Consider the following 17,705-nt stretch of genomic DNA (forward strand, 5'->3'; position numbering starts at 1 on the left):
CAAATTTTACAACAAATTTAATGACACAAATAACAATTCAGAGTTCAGCACACCTACATACTTAACAGCAGTATTATAACATTTAAATTCAGGAGACAGCAAATGTGCAGACAGAATGGAATGCATGACATACAATGACCTTCTGCCATTGTTTTTCCTGTGAGAAGTACACTCATGTTTTAGACACTTTGTTAATAATTACATCATTAAAAAAAGTATGAATTAGTCTGGATACACAACTGCACATAAACACAAGAACTTAACATAAGGTCCAAGCTTTTTTGTTTTGTATTTGCTGCAATTAGATGCAAAAATACTAAAATCTTATAGAAAATACAATTTTTGCAAATAACATGACTTCAGCCCGCTACATATTTGAACTGAGCAGAGGAGAGAAGACCTCACCCCTATAATTCAACAGTTATATAAAAAGAACATCTCGCCAAATGCATTAGTTTTACCATAACAAGTGACAAGGCACATGATAGCTCAGTACACATTTTAAACAACACATTATATATAACAAAAGAAATGAGGATAATTGGAAAAGGTCATGTATTGTTTTAAGGGCCGTGTCTCTAAAAGCCCAACACACTGTAACTTAATAATATATCTAAAACAGACAAAATACAAACATGGAGGATATTTTGACCAGTTTGTGCAGCTTTAACAAAAATAAAAACTTTGATGCAACAACAGAAAAGTATTTTTGGAATAGCGGTTTGATTAATATGATGTTTTCTCTTTCCGTGTGCTTTCTTAAGTTGAAGTGTGTTGAGCTTTTGGGGCCACCATACTTTAGCCTGGACAGAAAAAAGAGTCAGCTAATTTTAAAGTGACAAATAAAATAACCATTGCAAATACCTACTTTGAGAGAGAGGGGGGGGGGGGGGGGTAAAGGTTTAATTTGCTGCATTTACATTAGTAGTGACAAAGCAGAAAGGGGTTACAGGAGGAAATACTTTTCTTTAACTTGAGGCTGTACAGTAAGTATGACCTTAACACTAGGTTCCTCATTTTGACCCTAACTCTATGCTTGGAGCTACACTAAACTAAAAACATTTTGGATTTTTCTGTGGATGATTGCACAACTTTGTTAACTTTCTACATGGACAAAGAGTTAAAACAAAATACTCAGCTGCGTTTAAATGACCATGCACTGTGGTTTGTTTACCTTTGAGAAACAGTATATATAGATAAATACAAAAAATAGTAGACAGGAAAGACTTAAAAAAAACCCTGAAATGTTTTGTACTGCAAATTTTGTTTAATTGTCCTCACTTTGAAATGCTGACGCACACTGAAGGATTACAAACTGTACACACAGTGCTCAAATAGAACAGTAAAAAACACAAACAATGACATGTGCTACTGAATTGTGCTAAATAAACTGGAATACATCTTTTTATAGACTTAAGCACTGACATATAACCACTGTGCACCCTGATGAAGACATGACTTCACAACTGCTTTTTGCTCTCAAGTCTATCTGGAAGGAAGCCAAAGCCTGCCCCCAGTGACAATATTAGCTGCAAGATTTAGTGGAAGAGCAAAGTGAGATTGTGCTATGACAAATCCAGTGTTTAACCCCATGTTACCATTCCCTTTGCTACTAACTCCATTATAAGTGCTGCTCAAAGAGCCACAAATGAAATACTGTCATGTCAAACAGGGGCATGTCCTCTTCCCCTTTCCCCATTACCACACAAACTTCCTCACTCTGCAACAAATAAAGCAACCGGTGCCTTTGGTTTTTAGAAAGAGAGCTCTCTTCTATACAACATGATTGATTTCCATTTACATAAAAACAGAGAAGCCACCATGCTTTTAGAAATTAAACAAAAGGCATGTATTTTCTCAATCATCCACAACACTTATTTCCATTCGGGAGATTTTATCCAGCTTCTTTCAAAGAGTGTCTGAGGCATTAATCTAACTCTCTACAGCATTCAGAAAGCTATTTACAATCTGCAAGACTTAAGTGAAAGCCTTTCAAAACGAAAAAGAGAGGGGGGGGGGGGAGAAAACATCATCACTCATGGCGGTCGATTAATTTGCTGCTTCGCCTAGAATATGTTCAAACTGGTTATTTCAACTCGATTCTTATTTTCCTGAGGTTCAGCAGAGGGGGAACAGGCTTTTTATCTTCTTATAACACTGCCTCCTGTCAGTCCTAATGGGCCAGGAACAGAAGATGTCAGACGAGTGAATAGGAGAATGAAGTGAGTACTGGGCTGGCTTAGTGTGTGGATTAGTATGATTTGTCTCACTCATCGACTGTTTCACACACAGGTCTGTTCCACTCGCACCAAATCAAACGCAAATTCACTGCATAGCTGGTGGGAATAATTTCTTGTTTCAGGTAGTAAAAGAAGGGGGGAGCTGTGGCTGTGCTAAATTATCCCTTTTAACAAAAGAAGCTTTAAGCCATATTCACTGGCTTTGATTTGGATTCCTCAAATAGAATCCAATTAGAAGGTTTGAATGCTTTCCAAATGTCCCGGGCTAAACTGTATGTGGAGCAGAAACGGCAGGGACAGAGAAGTAAAGTATGTAAGAGTGAAACACATATTGCAAATGTACTCATAGGAGTTTGTGTAGGAGTAAAGAGTGAACTGGAATGGTAAGCAGGCATTTGTGCATAGAAGTCAAACTGTCCTGAGTCAAAGTGTAGGAGGTGACACAGCCCTGTGCTGTGCTCTTTTCTTGTTCATGAGTCATAGGACTGCTACTCCACCAGGAACGGAACAGCTCTTTTCTGGTCCTGCTCTGTAGGCACGGAGTAGATACTGAAGAGAGAGAGGGAGGACAGGAAAAAGGAGAAGAGGGGAGGGTTACGGGGGTACGGGGGTGAGACAGGGCAAAAGCAGAAGTATGTCATCTTCCAGATATTTTTAGGTTGTTTCTCAGTTTGTTTCGCAGAAAGAGAATAGAAACATCCCTACATGTCTGAATCCAGGAAAAAGCATGTCTGCCTCATGCTGCGGGGCTCTGACAGGTGCACGGCGACTGCATCACCTCAAAACACAGCTCATCCCCAGGTGGGACTTATAAACATGGCAAGGCACTGTTGATCCAACAAGCTAGAGGTTGCTGTGTGATTAAGCCTCTTTTCAGCAGAGCGATCAGTCAGCACCAAACACTGCCAGAGTTGACTACAGCCCCAGGAGGCAGCTGGTAATCCTGCAGAGGAATTTAACCCTCGCAGACTGTCTTGGGTGTCTGCTCCACAAAGGCAGTTCTGCTGCTGCTGCTGCTGCTCAGAGATCTCGGGGGACTAATTTGAACTCGGTAACCCCTCTGACCCAGCCTGCGGGTCGTGTAATACCGCACCCCAGAACAAATGAAAGTGATTACTGTGTAGAAAGCCTTCCTACAGCAACGTGAGGTTAATAAGCCAAGTGTGGTTGTAAAACTGGTTAAGGCTGTTCTGCCGTCTGATTGCTGCTGGCAGACAGTTGTCATGACGCCAGGATCATGTTTACAGGATAGTGTTATTTCTGAGTAGAGTTGTGTATTCACGCCTCAGTTTATGAGGTAAGCTTTGGTACAGGCTGGGTCCTGTCGCGTTCCGTCATACAAACATAGTGGCTCTGTCTAACTGTCTTAAGGCTATTGTTTGATGTGGAGATAGAGTGGTTAGAGTTTGGGTGTATTCAGAGGTGCTGCTGGAGGGCCTCAGGCTGAGATACTAATTGCTCTACAAGTCCAGACAGGCTCAAATGGGTGGATACTGGTTGCGTTCTGTCACCCGGTTGTTTTTCTCTGGTTTTGCTTTTGAGGAGTTTGATGACGTAGAACAAATTGGGAAAGCAGCAGAAAAAGCTGTTACCCATTAGACTGGTTCTGTCACCTGCATGCTGACTTATCTTAAATCAGGCCATCTGTCAGACATAGATGCAGTGTGTACAGAGGACATATGACGATGATAAAAGTGTAAGTTTTGTTTAATGTGAAAATAAGACTGCCCAAAAAGCTATTTCTAGATTTTTAAAGGTCATCTTTAAATATAAACATAAAATCTAAGGAAATATTAACTTACCCTTGCTCCCGATATTGCATTTTGCGTCTTACTAACATTATAGCTGCAAGAAAAGAAAAGGGAAAAGGTCACAGAGCTACACAAGAGAAACATTTCCATTTACTGAGGTATTAACAGCTTTAAGAGGCACACAGGGAAAACAGTGATTCAGGCCAACACTGAAAGGCATTACAGCCGTGCATTTGTCAACTGTAAGAATGAAACTCGGGCATCATTTCACATATGATGACATTTGGTCTCAACTAAACGCAGAATACTTACTGACTATTGCTGCGACTGAAAGAGTCAACACGGTCACAGCTGTGATGACGATGATCAGGGTGAACTTATCTGAAGGAAACACAAAATGAAAGTATATTCAACAACAAGGGATAAATTATGAATACATTTTTTAAATGGAGTAAGACATTGAAACATCCACTGTTTACCATGAATTGTACTTACTGTCTTCTGATGTCTCATCTACACCTGTAGTTTTATCTGCATTTGAGACAGAGGGATGGTCCCTCAAAATATCTGAAATCACTGACCAAACAGAGAACAATACAAGAGTTAATAAAACAGCCAACTTCATAAAGGCTTCTTTTTTTCCTCTTATAAGACAATTATAACAAGTCATGCTTGTTTCAGGGGAACTGTACATTTCAAACTTTTTATGTAGTTCTTCTTTACAGTGAAGTAAAAAATAGCACAAAAAGTATATAAAACTTCTGAAGTCATTGCTTTTTATGGCCAAAAATAAGTTAGGAAAAAATGGATAGTAATCTCATGTCTGAAAGGTAAATAAGAAGCTACAGCCAGCAGCGTAGCTTAGTTTAACATAAAGTGTGGAGACAGAAGGTGACAGCTAGCCTGTCTCTGCCCCAAGGTTACAAAAGCTGCCAACAAACATCTCAGTTTATTATTATTTTTATTATTTTAAGATTTTTCAAGGCATTTATGCCTTCCTGAGAAAGTTAAAGCTAAAAAGACACAGGAAAGGCAGGTGCAAGGAGAGGGGATGACACATAGCAAAGGGCCTGAGTTAGAACCGCATCAAGGCTGCTGTGAAAATGTTAAAGCCGAGGTATCTTATCTTTTTTTTTTTTTTTTTAACAAAGAGCAAATGACTAACTTTTCCTCGCAAACAAAAGTCACCAGATGTAAACCAGATGTCAATACTTTTTACACTTTGCAAATACTATAGATTAAACAAACAATGCTAAATAACGCTAACTAGCCTCTGGCTGTGGCTTCATATTTACTCTGTATACATGAGTGTTGTACACATCCTCTTAAATAAGAGGAAAGCAAAAGCCTGAATGGGACCATGTGTGTCCAAATGTGGTCCTACGTCTTGAGGTCATGCAGGCTATTGTTTCCACGTGTGTGTTGCTTGAATTATTCAGAATTTACTTTAAATTAAAAATGATTCCAAAATGAAATGAGGTAATAGGCGCATGTTTCTAAAGAAATGGAGATGGTTAAGGCTTCAGAAGAATTGTATGTATTTGCAGAGAAACGCTGACTATAGCTGCAGCTTTGTTTTAAACAGATCTGTAATTCTATCAAATGTCCATCAAAGTGGAGATGAGGAGTGACTGGGGAGGGGAGGAGAGAGAATGAGAATGCCAATGTCGATTAGCTGACCGGCAGGATGGCAGAGATGTCGACATGTTCGCTGGCCTTTCAGCAGGTTCTAAAGGACCCCTCCAGGGAGCTAATTGATTCCATTCAGGGCTTAATGGTTGAAAGAGGGAGAGCCAACTGGGGCCACATGCCTTCACATATCTCAGAGGACCAGAGCACCCTGTATACAATGCTGACTTACTGACAACAATTAAGAGGCCATAACCTTCACATACTCTCCTCTACACGGCTGCCTTTACAGTGTTTGTGGGTGTGAGGCTGAAGAAAGTAGAAAACCTTTCTGCCCTCCAATCTACTCTTGGGAACAGAGGCAATAAACTCACCATTTCTCCCAACGAGATCCTCATCATCCACATCTGAGAGAGAAGCAGAAAGAAGATGATTGTAAAGACCATATAGAAATGCATGCTTCTCAGAGTGAGCATCTTCAAATGATAACAGGGAGAGAGTTCATCTTGTGTACAATAGTCTTGTTACAGCAAACACCTTTAATCTTTCAGCAGCACTATTGATTGAGGGGTTTGTGAAGTCGGTTTAGGACCACAAGGTCTGGGTTAAAAAATAAAGCTATAAAAAGGAATAAATATTGCACACACAAAACAAAACAAAAGTTGTAGGCATTAAACAAGCAAGAAACCAAAACCGGTTTCAACATGTGTCCTAACCTGTGAGTACGTATTGAACCAAATCTAAGGATGTGAAACCTACAAAGTGAGAAATAGGAGATTTTGAGTGGGTGGTTATATCAAACCAAACAGCGTTGTTGTGTAACACGAGCCGAATTGAGCAGATAAAACACAAAAAAACATTTTGGTTTCTTGTCCAGCAGGCTGCATTATTAATCTACATCTTGTTTTGAAGTTATTCAATTTGACTTTGAATTTAGTTTGGAGAGAAACATTTGTTCATGTCACAAATATGACTGTTGACAGCTGATGATTTCTTCATACACTGCCTTAAGAAACCCACTGAGGCTGAGCTCACCCAAAGTTAAAACGAGGAGGAAATATTAGAACTGATAACAGTACAAGAAACAAGTCTAAACAAGCAAGCTCTGTAGAAATAAATCAGAGTGATAACTCCTTTAAAAACAAATTACTAATGGAATCTTAACATGGTTAAAGGGCTTAAAAAAGGCTTGTATCTGTATTACATACCAAAATCGCCTGATCCCTCTGTCACTTCTGAAACAGCTGCAAGGAAAAACAGAATTGAAATACAATCACACCACTCAACATAGATTTTAAAGGTCAATATTCAACACAGTTGCAGTGCAAAAACGGTTTCAGTATTGCTCAAGTAGAGTCTACTGCTGCTTTTTCTGGTATCCTCTACCAAGAAAGAATGGAAACAAAAAAACTGCTGCTAATTTCACTGTTTTCCTTTCATGTTATTCTTATATGAGCAGAGACTTCCTGTTTCACTGAAGCCCCTTCTCTTTTAGGTAGCTGTATAATTCAAAGGGGGGTGCATATATTAATCTGCAGATATGTAGGTAGGTGAGGGAAGAGATGCTGGCTCCGGGACGCATAGACCCTGATTAGATGTTTATCACCTGAAAGCGTCACAGATGATGTGAACGTACCAGTAGCAGCTGGCAGCAGCAGCAGCAGACACAGGAACAGCAATCGCATCATCTTCAAATGCTGCGGGGGGAGAAGGAAACCAAGTTAAAAATATCTGCTATTAATATTCTGCCATTGATGTGTGAAAAATCTTGGTGTTTTGGTTCAGAGATAGGGTGTGATGATAAGTAGGGGTGCTGTCTATTATTGGGGCTTGTCTGGCGCTTTTTGAGTTTCAGGATCACATATTGCTAGTCAGTGGAAAACTAAGAATTCCAAGCCAACAAAGTTTAAAACTGTGCATGCAAAGGTAGATTGTAATCTGAGGTGGGTGTTGGTAAGAGGGTCAGTGGAAGACAACCTTATTTCCCATAGTGCTCAGCAGAAACTAGTGTTCTGAGAAGTCTGTCACAGTCAGCTTGCAGCAAGTGTCTATTCGACAGTTTCCCTACCCTTTGCAAAAGCCCTGCTGCTATGCCAGGTGTGAAGCATCAAAAAGTGTCTGATGATTTCCACTGGCAAAACAAAAAGGGATCAAATTAATCATATCAATTGGTTTTGTCCATTGTTTCCTGCCTAACCATATTTTTCTTGTTCTATTAAAGAAAATAACTATTCTTGAACTGTTTAAGAAAAGGTGCGTTTAAACACTGACATATATTTCATTTTGATCTTATCACAAGAACTTATTGATATTCTTTGTGAGCCCTTGTTGTAAAGGAGTAATCTCATTCTACTTCCTCGTGGCAAAAGGCCCAAACAAACCCAACCTCTGCACTTCACATCACCACCAAACTAATGTGAAACACAGATGTCCCTTGCCTGCCAAACAAAGCGCCAGCTGTATCCAACACAATAAAGTATGAATGGTGGTATTTTTAAGTGGGAAAGCATGGGAATGACCTCTTCTCCGGTCCAGGTCCCGGATGAAACCTCTTTGGTCAGATTTAGCTACTGAGGCAGGCATGGGATCAGGAACCAGTTGCTGTATTGCCCCATGTGCCAAAAGTTATACCGTAAGTGCGTCTTCATTGTTCGCCATGCCTATTGTGTTCATGTTTCCTCTGTAACAAATGACTACGTAGAAAGAACCTAGGTGACCTGCATTGTTAAGATGCAGATTATAAACTAAGGAACAGCAGCAAGGTGCTTAACACCCACAGTACACCCTCAAACAGAGGTAAAAAATGAAGGTTTACTGCTCATAAGTACTTTTAGGAAGTGGATAATATTCTCTAAATGTCAAGTAGGCTCCATTACAGTATGGTAAACAGAGGTGAACGGGAGGTATAGGCATAAAGAGAGGAGACAGAAGATCATAAGCATCAGCTCTTCTTTTAAAAAAAAGTTTTTGACATTTTAAGAAACGACCTTTGGTATCAAGAATGACTCCAAAAGATCTCATCCATAAATGCTGCTATAATATCCCAAAACTCTTTCCTGCAAGACAAATGTCCACCCTGTTGGGCCACACTGAAATGTGTGCAATCCAGTCCACAACAAGATTATCTTCATGCTAAATTAGTAGCACAGCATTAAGAACCATTTCTGTTGATTATATTGGAAAAAGATGTTAATCACACAACTGAGGCTGATTGGAGAGGGAGTGTAGTGTGGGCTGTTGGCCTCTTGAATAGTTGCAGTAAATCTCCAAACACAAACAACCTTAGAAGCTGCAAATAAAATCCCCTTCTGTATCCAATTTGCTTTTCAAAGTCGCTTTGGGTGAAATAATAAGCCGATCCAATTTGGAAATATTTATCAACCCAGTCTGCTGCCTCTATATCAAAACCAGTCCTGACGCCTGTATTATTTTTCAAATTGGGTAATATATTCTTGTACATTTGAATGCCAATTGAATTTACTCTTTAATATCAGACCCAATTTGCAACATATAAAAATAACCAGTGGCTTGCTTATAAAGCAGACGTGCTAGCTGCCTTCTGGCATGAGATGCAAAGATCACAGAGGAGGGTATAAGTAGAAAATCTACAAATCATCACATAACACTGGAGTGTGGTGCTGCAATAAAGGCATACAATGTGCTGTAGCTGCAGGGTGAACGTGTCTTGTTTTTGTTCCATCATCCCAAATGTAGTTTTCCACTAACAGGATTAACTCTGAACCTCATACCTGTCTGTCCAGGCCAGCCCAAGATACACTTAAATCTTGTTCACCAGGCTTAATTTTGATTGATGAACAATTTCCACTGCTTGCAACTCACCCAATGCAATCTAGACCAAAAACACACTACACACACTACACACACACACACACACACACACACACACACACACACACACACACACACACACACACACACACACACACACACACACACACACACACACACACACACACACACACGAGATATTCCTTTCATGTGCATGAACAGAACTACATGCAGAGATGCAGAATATCTCTTTCTTATCTGCCCGCACTGATAACAATCCCCTGCTCAACCAATGTTCACAACTTTGACACCAGCGATAACAACAACTAACGTGCAAAGATATTAGAATTACTCTGGCCCGAAGAGTTCAGAGTAAAACATTTATGAGTAAGAAAAATGAGAGAAAGAGAAGAGATGACAGCAAGTAAAAACTTTGATTATTGTGAAGATGTGTCACAGTTAAAACCAACCTGCTGCATAAAGAATGAGCCCGACAACAAGGGAAAATACTGAGCAAGAGAGCAAAAATTCCCCCAGATCATTTCTTAGTCATTGCCATTCAATTTTACAAAAGTGGTAGCTTCAGTGAGGAGAGAAAACATTCTTATTGAAATGTTTACTTAACTCTGTTATCTCTCCAGGAGCAGTCTTTAATTTGTTTCTCTCCCTTTAACATTAACATAACACTGCTCTGCCACTCGAGCATATAAACATAACAAGGAAACTACAGTTAAAATGAAAATTAAAACAAAACCCACACTACCTTAGTTGGTGACAAGCAAAACAGGGTGATGATCCAGCATCAAGATACAGTGATTCTGAGAGGAGGATCAGTTATTTCCAATGAAAATGTAGTGTGGATGACTTGTTGATCATCAGGCCAATAAGGCTGACTGTAAAAAATAAATAAAAGGAGGATATGAGAGTGTGGCTGCATATGACAGACGCCTCAGAGACTCATATCCTGTATTTGCCGGCCTCTCTCTCTCTCTCTCTCTCTCTCTCTCTCTCTATGTGTGTGTTATAAAGTTATAAAGTCTGTGAACACACACAAGAATGACCAAATATGCTGTTTAAGGGTGACTTAAACAGCAACAAACAGACTCAGGACAAACAGGACTCAGGCACGTACACCTTGCGGTTTCCTTTTTTTTTTTTATCAGATGGAGACAAAGCTGTTCTTCTCTGTTTTGTTAACAACATTATCACAAGACCTATCCCAGTCACACAGAGGGGGTTTGCAGTTTAATCTGTACGACATGCAACCTCATTACTCCTAGAGACACTGAAGTGCAGAAAGTAAGAAAGTAAAATGAAATAAAAAGCTAAGATGAGATAAGGTGCCCCCGCTTCACCTCTGACATAGCCTGGGCAAGCAGTTTGAATTAAAAACAGCACTTTGTTATTCATTTGCAGCCTAATATGTAGGTCGAAAAGGCACACTGAGTAGCATGGTAATCTTATACACACACACACACACAGGAAGTGAGATAAGGTCTGCCGCAGTAAGCCAAGTCATGATATATTTTTTTTTAAACACCCACACGTTCTGTAACCTGCTTCCTGAAGGAAGGAGTCTGCACATTTGAATGGATGAAATCAAGTGATTGTCACATTGACTCACTGTATAAAAAAACCCCACTGCGGTTGTTTAAGGGTGAAAACTTCCTCCATGAGTTACACTAGAAGAGGGATAAAAAATAAAAAAAAACAACTCGAACTTGGTGAGGAAGCCAGAGAGGCTGAGAAAATGAAATATGGAGGAAAAAGCACTTCATGCTGATGCCCATATGGTATAGTTTGAGTCTCTAAATATACAAAAGCAAAGTATTGGTAGCACTGAACTGACCATTACTACTGTCACAACATTTAGGCTACTCTGTGAGTGAAAATTGAACCATTTCCTACCCTTCAGAGTCTTTCTTCGTGAATGTCAGCCGACGAGTTGAGCCTTCTGCAGTGCCGACAAGTTAACAGGAAAATAAGTTTGTTGCTGTGTGGGCTGAATTTAGGGCAATTTTATTCTTACCAATACTACTTAGGGGATTCACAGTCAGGTATTTTCCTCACACAACGGAAAATACCCGTGTGCGTCTGCTAAGAAGTGAAGTGACAGCAGTTTCCTGAAAAGTAGGTTCAAGCGCATCTTAGAACAACTATGAAAATGAAAAACAATAATGTAAAGCAGTAGCCTAGGCAATGCTTTACCGTAAGAAAAATAGGAGCCTAATTATTGGAGAATATTCAATTTGAAAAGGACCAGAAGTTGCCAATTAATGTGTAGTATTTCAATAATACATTTTACAAGTTAAATGCCCCGCTAGAAGTTATATAGCCTATTAATTACTGATACCTATCATCAGGCAGTTTCAGATAATGAGTCGAGAAGTGATGACGTCAAAAGGTAGCCGGCTGCTTGACATGGTCGTTAGCGCTTAATCAGACACAGGTGTAATAAAAGACCACCTTTACCAGTCGTTGCTGTTCATTTGTTACTATTTGACGGTTTCTGTTTTCCCAGGCATGCAAATACAAAAAGTTTTAATTGTTGGGTGAATAGACTCAAAATAGGCTTTTGTTTTTGCAACGTATAGTCATGCAGTATGTACTGCTGCTCCAGGTGTGCCTCTTGATTCTTGGTAAGTGGCATTGTCTTTTGACATCTTTTTTTTTTTTTTTTTTTTTTACGAGTTCAAATTAGATTCAAAGGTCATTATTTGCACAAACCTTACTGGTGTGTCAGCACCACAGCCAGTCTCAAATCTGGAACACATTTGGATTAGCATGAGGTTATTACTTCTCCACCTGCAGCACTCAAGTCTCAACAGTTCTGCTTTCTACTTTAAGAAGTTCTATTTGTCTACTTTTGAGTGATGAATGGGGTGTGGTGGCTGTGTGTCAGACCCTAGAACAACATGAGATACTTATCTGTGCAAGAGAATTATGGGGTTAAGAAATCACGTTTTCTGTTTTGTTTTTTTTTCCACATTAGGGTGTGTTTAGAAGGTATTGTTGTATTTTAAAAATAAGCAGTTCATGCTACTTAAACCATCAATGCTTTATCCATGAGTTAACAAAAAAAAATGACTTGCCTCTCCAGACACACCAGCCATGTTAGGCCTACATGTTTGGTTTATCAAATAAAATAGATGGTCTCTTTCATATTAACTTTTGCTATGCTGTCAAAAATAAATAGGCTGCATATGGTGCAACCACAGAGTTGATCTACATGAGAAAAAAAATGCTCATTACTCACTTAGAAAATTGTCTGAAAGCTGCACTTACATTTCAAAGAGCTGTTGTTGAGAGTTGTTTCTGTACACTGCTGCTAAGTCGTTGCTCCCACGCCAGAGATCCTTGTTATCTTGGAAACTGTGTAAGGGTGCACAGTTAACACAGGTGAACTCAGACTGGAACCAGGAACTCTGTTCTTCATTGGCTGCTGAGCTTGTTGAAATATGACACCACCAATCATATCTGTTACACAAGAGGACTTCTTGAGCACACTGGGGCATTATCCCAGTACTCGCAGTAGATAGATGTAATCACAACAGTGCAGGTGTGTTGTTTTTCATGTTGGCAGAGAAGTTGATATGTATTTTGTAAATCAAGCTATTGTTCACTCCCAATGTGTTTTTCTGCAGTTATCATGTGGGAGCCTCATAAAATATTTAACTCAACTTTACATTCTCCTCTGTAGGCCTGGCTTGGGCCACGCCGGGTACGAAGTTCCTGATGATGTTTCCTCCTCATTATGGCCCAACATTAAATCTCACCCATCAAGTGACCATCACAGCCACTGGATTTCGGACCTCAGTCACTGTACAGGTTCTGGAAAGCAGCTTCATGCAACATATTTTGCTCTCTGCAAGACAATCAAAGACTATTCACCTCCTGCCGTCTGTGGGAATGATCAGCGATCACTCCTCCCACCTCCTCAGTGTGACGTCTGTATGGCCTGTAACAGTCATTGCCTCATTCTGTACCCCCTCTGGATGTGACCACAGTCTTCTTCATGATGTGTGTTCCTGGGGGACACACTACTACCCCATCACTCCTCACTTCCCCACTGAGAACGCTGTTAGCCAAATGGTGATCACAAGCTCAGACCATGCGACATCAGTTGATATCTTCCTCTCGGGGGAAGTGCTCTTTAAAAGCAATGTGCACCCCAGAGGAAGTGTCCTAAAGTTGCATTTAGGTGCACTGCAGAGTGTTTACATCCAGAGTAACTCCAGCCTCTCTGGCTCAGAGTTAAACTCCCAGAAAGCTGTAGGTGTTGTGGTTGGTTTTACCTGCTTTAAAGACACATTGGGGCATTGCCTGTATGGCTTTGCTGAACTGAAACCTGTGTCTCACTGGAGTTTTGATTACATTGTGCCACCTTTGGTAAACACAGGAATGAACTACAGTCTCCTGTTGGCAATGGCAGCTTTCAACTCACCACTTGACGTCACCACCAACACCAGGCAAACCAACATGTATCTTGTTGGTGGTGAGATGACGGTCATTCCAGTTGATACATCAGATAAAATCCAGATTACGAGTGACAGCCCTCTTCAGCTTGTTTACTTCAGACATTACATCGAGCAGCGTCCTTCAACTCTAACAGTCCTGCCATCTGTTGATGATATCTGCTGGACTGAGCATATGTTTGATTCTGGTGATATCAGTGAACAGCAAGATAACAGTTCCCGCACAGGAGATTTAAAGTCTGGTTTTAAAGTCTCCCACAGGCCAAACTTTGCTCAGCTTCCTGAAAATACAGAGTCCAGTTCTCTTCACACGGACACAGATGTGGGACATTATCTAAGTATCATGGACAGACAACTTTACCCAGCTGCGTGTGAGACTGGTATGTTTTCAGGCTTTATGATTACATTACATGTTGAGATTTATAATTTGGTCTTTGTATTTGTGGAATTCAAACTTTATGAGAATCAATGTCCAGATAAAAGACAAGTTGACATTTAGAATAACTTGCAAAAACACAAATGCATATAAAGTCTTAGAGATACTGTACCCATAACTCAAGACCTGGTACTGTCTTCTCAGGCATCAAGCCATGAGTGTCATTTATAGATTTTCTTTAAATGTCTCACAAATTGACTCCTTCGACCACAGATTTTTCCTTCACTACATCATAGAAGTCTTTTAAGTAATATTTGTGTAGCATCATTATAAACGAATTGCAGTCTATCATCATCTTGTAGTTTGACCATATTTGTACAGTGCCCAAAGGTGTACAATGAGCCCTGAAGAGAGGCATATTTATTCCATCTGTATGCATACTAAACCTGCATGAGAGAATGTTTGGGTGTGCATTCATCTTTCAGCATTGTCTGTAAATTGTGAAACATTTGCATGTAAATGTGTACTAATTCTCTCTCTCTCTCAGCTGCAGCTCCTTGTGCAGAGGTGCACTGTGGTTCCAAACAGGAGTGCTTAATGGAAGATGGAAAACCAGTCTGTTCTTTGCTAACTAAAATATGCTCAGCATGGGAGGACTCTTATTATCGCACCTTTAATGGAAGAGATTTTGTCCTACAGGGAAACTGTAACTACACTTTAGTTCAGACCACCTGTCCAGGCTTAAATGCTTCTATTCCACTTCAGATTAATATAGCTCGAGCATATTTGAACAGTGCCACTGATTCCACCATCCACTCAGTGCAGATAAGAATCCAGGGCTTCAATATCTCCATGGTTAAAGGAGACAAAAATCATGTCAGGGTCAGTTCTTTTGAGAATATTTAGATTAAATTTGCACGTTATGTCGCTATCAAATTGCTCTTTGCAGACGGAGAATTTCATTGGCTGTTCTTGTTTTTAAACTCTCAGATTAACGGACAGAAGAGGAACCTGCCCCTTCTCCTGGGAGATGGATCCCTTTATTTTCATCCAAGTGGTTCCAGTGTTGTGTTAGAAACCACCTTTGGCCTGACTTTATATTATGACTGGAGGCACCATGTCCAGGTTGAAGTTGGCACAGAGCTGTATGGGAAACTGTGTGGTTTGTGTGGAAATGCTAATCACACTGATGGGGACCAAACTGTGGATTTAACCCTCCCATGGGTGGTGAACGGTGACACTGGCTCGTGCATTGAGGATTGTGGTGGTGAAGGTGCCTCATGTCCAGTGTGCACTCAAAGCCGAACCAAATCTTTTCCTGGCACTAAAGGCAACTCGTTCATGACAGGGTGCACACTGCTGCAGTGGATGGACGGACCTTTTGCCAATTGTCACTCTTATATTGATCCTGAGCCATTTGTTCGTAGTTGTGAGAACAACCTGTGTATCACTAATGCTGCCACTTCAGTGTGCAAGATCTTGACAGCCTATGCCACCATGTGCCAGAGACTCGGTGCAAGGGTCCATAACTGGAGGATCATCGCAGAGTGCTGTGAGTTTTATCAAGACTTTTTTTATTTTTAAATGAATGTATTATTGAGCTCCCATTGGGGAAAAAAATTACTTTTTTCAGCACCTCACAAGTTAGAGTGAGGAAAAATGTCATAAAAAACACTTAATGATATGATAATGTACCAATTCTGTTCTGATATAAATTAAGCTGGATTTAAAGAAAAGGTCAAAAATATTTATTGATGCATGGTTATAGCAATTAACTACATTAAAATATTGGAAAGTAGTATTGCATAGTATCTAAACTTACATGAGAGTATCTGTGGTAGTGTTTTTAAACATGTGTATAAATAAAAACGGTCATCTTGTTGACCAAAATAAATCAAATCTATAAATAATGAAATGCGAAACATTTAGTTTAATATGTGCAGATATGAATGACACAACTGTTTTTTTTTTTTTTTTTTATAGTCATGGCATGTCCCCTGAACAGTCACTACGAGGTCTGTGGTTCTGCATGTCCTGCTACCTGTGCTGACCCAGAAACACATCGTAACTGTACCCTGCACTGTGTGGAATCATGCCAATGCAACAGAGGGTTTCTACTGAGTGGTGGAAAGTGTGTACCACATGGCAAGTGTGGTTGTCTTCACCAAGGCTCATACTATCTCCCCAAAGAGAAATTCTGGGTAGATGAACAGTGCCAGGAGAAATGTGTCTGCCAGACGAACTCCAAAACCGTGACGTGTGCACAGTCTCAGTGCCGGGACGCCACAATGTGCAAAGTTCTGAATGGAGTCCTGGACTGTCACATGGACAGGCCTGGCTGCGTTCATGATGGTGTTTACTATGAAGTCCATGAAGACTTCTACCCTGATGAGTCCTGTCAGAGTCACTGTGTCTGTGTCGGCCACGACATCGTGCAGTGCACCAACAGATGTCCAAAGGGAACGGAATGTACAGTCAGGGATGGCCAAAGGGCATGTTATACATCGCAGCCTCCTCAGTGTACGGTCATGGGTGGCAGACACTTCAGGAGTTATGATGGCCATGACTTTTACTTTAACCCTGGGCGCTGCGCTTATGTTCTGTCTCAGGCTTGTGATGAGGAAAAGTCTGATCTTCATGTTATTTTACAGCGTGGAAATCTGTACCTAATGCTCTATAATGTGACCATTTCCTTGGAGATGGAGCACTTGGGAAAAGTTAAGGTAAGCAGTTACTCACACAACAACAAAAACACAATTTGTCACTGCGGGTCATTGTAATTTTTATTTTCCAGGTTGGAGGTGTTTTGAAAGGTCTTCCTGTCCAGCTTGATCACATAGCGGTACTGCAGTTTGGCCTTCTGACTCATGTTGTTGTAGACACTGGGGTTGTCATCACTTACGGAGGGCCTAACCTGATACATGTAGTGATTCCTGCCTCCAATAGAAAAATGTGTGGCTTGTGTGGAAACATCTCTGCTGTTGATACACATGACAAACACAGCCCTAATGGAAGCCCAGCCAGTGATGTTTCCATATTTGCATCATCCTGGATGCTCTCACCATCTGGAACAAACTGCTCTCAAGAGTGTGAGCTGTGTTCTGTGTGCAACTCTAGCATGGCAACCGAATTTGCCTCTGATAACTTCTGCGGCATGCTGCTGGCTTCTGCAGGATCATTTAGTGGATGTCACTCCACTGTGGACCCAAAGCCATTCTTTAAGAACTGTGTGAGCGACTTATGTATGTCAAATGGGAATGAAGGAACCTTTTGCCGTAGTTTGAGTGAGTACACATTTGCATGCCAGGAGGCTGGAGCTGAGGTTAAACCATGGAGGGGTGAGAGGTGCTGTGAGTATAAATCATCTTGACACTCAAACATTTACATGTGTCGTTTTTATTTGGATTTCATGCACTGGCACATCACAATAGACATGCAAGTCTGC

At 40.5% G+C, this 17,705-nt stretch overlaps 2 protein-coding genes across 5 annotated transcripts in view; one reads left to right on the plus strand and one right to left on the minus strand.

Annotated features, from left to right (window-relative positions):
• si:dkey-262k9.2 (uncharacterized) lies at positions 1–12,838 on the minus strand. Of its 4 annotated transcripts, XM_061050712.1 has the most exons (9): positions 12,695–12,789; positions 11,318–11,363; positions 7,257–7,317; positions 6,829–6,864; positions 5,995–6,027; positions 4,487–4,567; positions 4,304–4,372; positions 4,043–4,085; positions 1–2,789 (listed from the first exon to the last, which is right to left on the minus strand). In XM_061050712.1, the coding sequence occupies exons 3-9, from the start codon at positions 7,306–7,308 to the stop codon at positions 2,729–2,731; spliced, it is 375 nt and encodes a 124-aa protein (XP_060906695.1). In that variant the 5' UTR covers positions 7,309–7,317; positions 11,318–11,363; positions 12,695–12,789; the 3' UTR covers positions 1–2,728. The 4 variants fall into 4 exon arrangements, with proteins under 4 accessions (XP_060906695.1, XP_060906696.1, XP_060906693.1 ...); XM_061050713.1 differs by lacking the exon at positions 11,318–11,363 and having other exon boundaries at positions 4,487–4,558; positions 12,695–12,838; XM_061050710.1 differs by lacking the exon at positions 11,318–11,363 and having other exon boundaries at positions 12,695–12,838.
• The window catches only part of LOC132984068 (IgGFc-binding protein), an 18,370-nt gene continuing 12,558 nt past the window's right edge, over positions 11,894–17,705 (plus strand). The window contains exon 1 of the mRNA XM_061050704.1: positions 11,894–12,048. Within this exon, the coding sequence (XP_060906687.1) occupies positions 12,006–12,048 (43 nt within the window). The 5' untranslated portion in view covers positions 11,894–12,005. The remainder of the gene's footprint in view (positions 12,049–17,705) is intronic.

The sequence above is a fragment of the Labrus mixtus genome, chromosome 11 (assembly GCF_963584025.1).
Source record: "Labrus mixtus chromosome 11, fLabMix1.1, whole genome shotgun sequence".
NCBI classification, from domain to species: Eukaryota; Metazoa; Chordata; class Actinopteri; order Labriformes; family Labridae; genus Labrus; species Labrus mixtus.

Bases quoted from the DNA above. Each gene is read 5' to 3' on its own strand.
- si:dkey-262k9.2 (XM_061050710.1), bottom strand. From the start codon at position 7,308: ATGATGCGATTGCTGTTCCTGTGTCTGCTGCTGCTGCTGCCAGCTGCT. The intron at 6,865-7,256 runs GTACGTTCACAT...TTTTCCTTGCAG, and splicing joins GCTGCTGCCAGCTGCTACTG to CTGTTTCAGAAGTGACAGAG. The intron at 4,086-4,303 runs GTAAGTATTCTG...CTTTTCTTGCAG, and splicing joins TTCAGTCGCAGCAATAGTCA to CTATAATGTTAGTAAGACGC.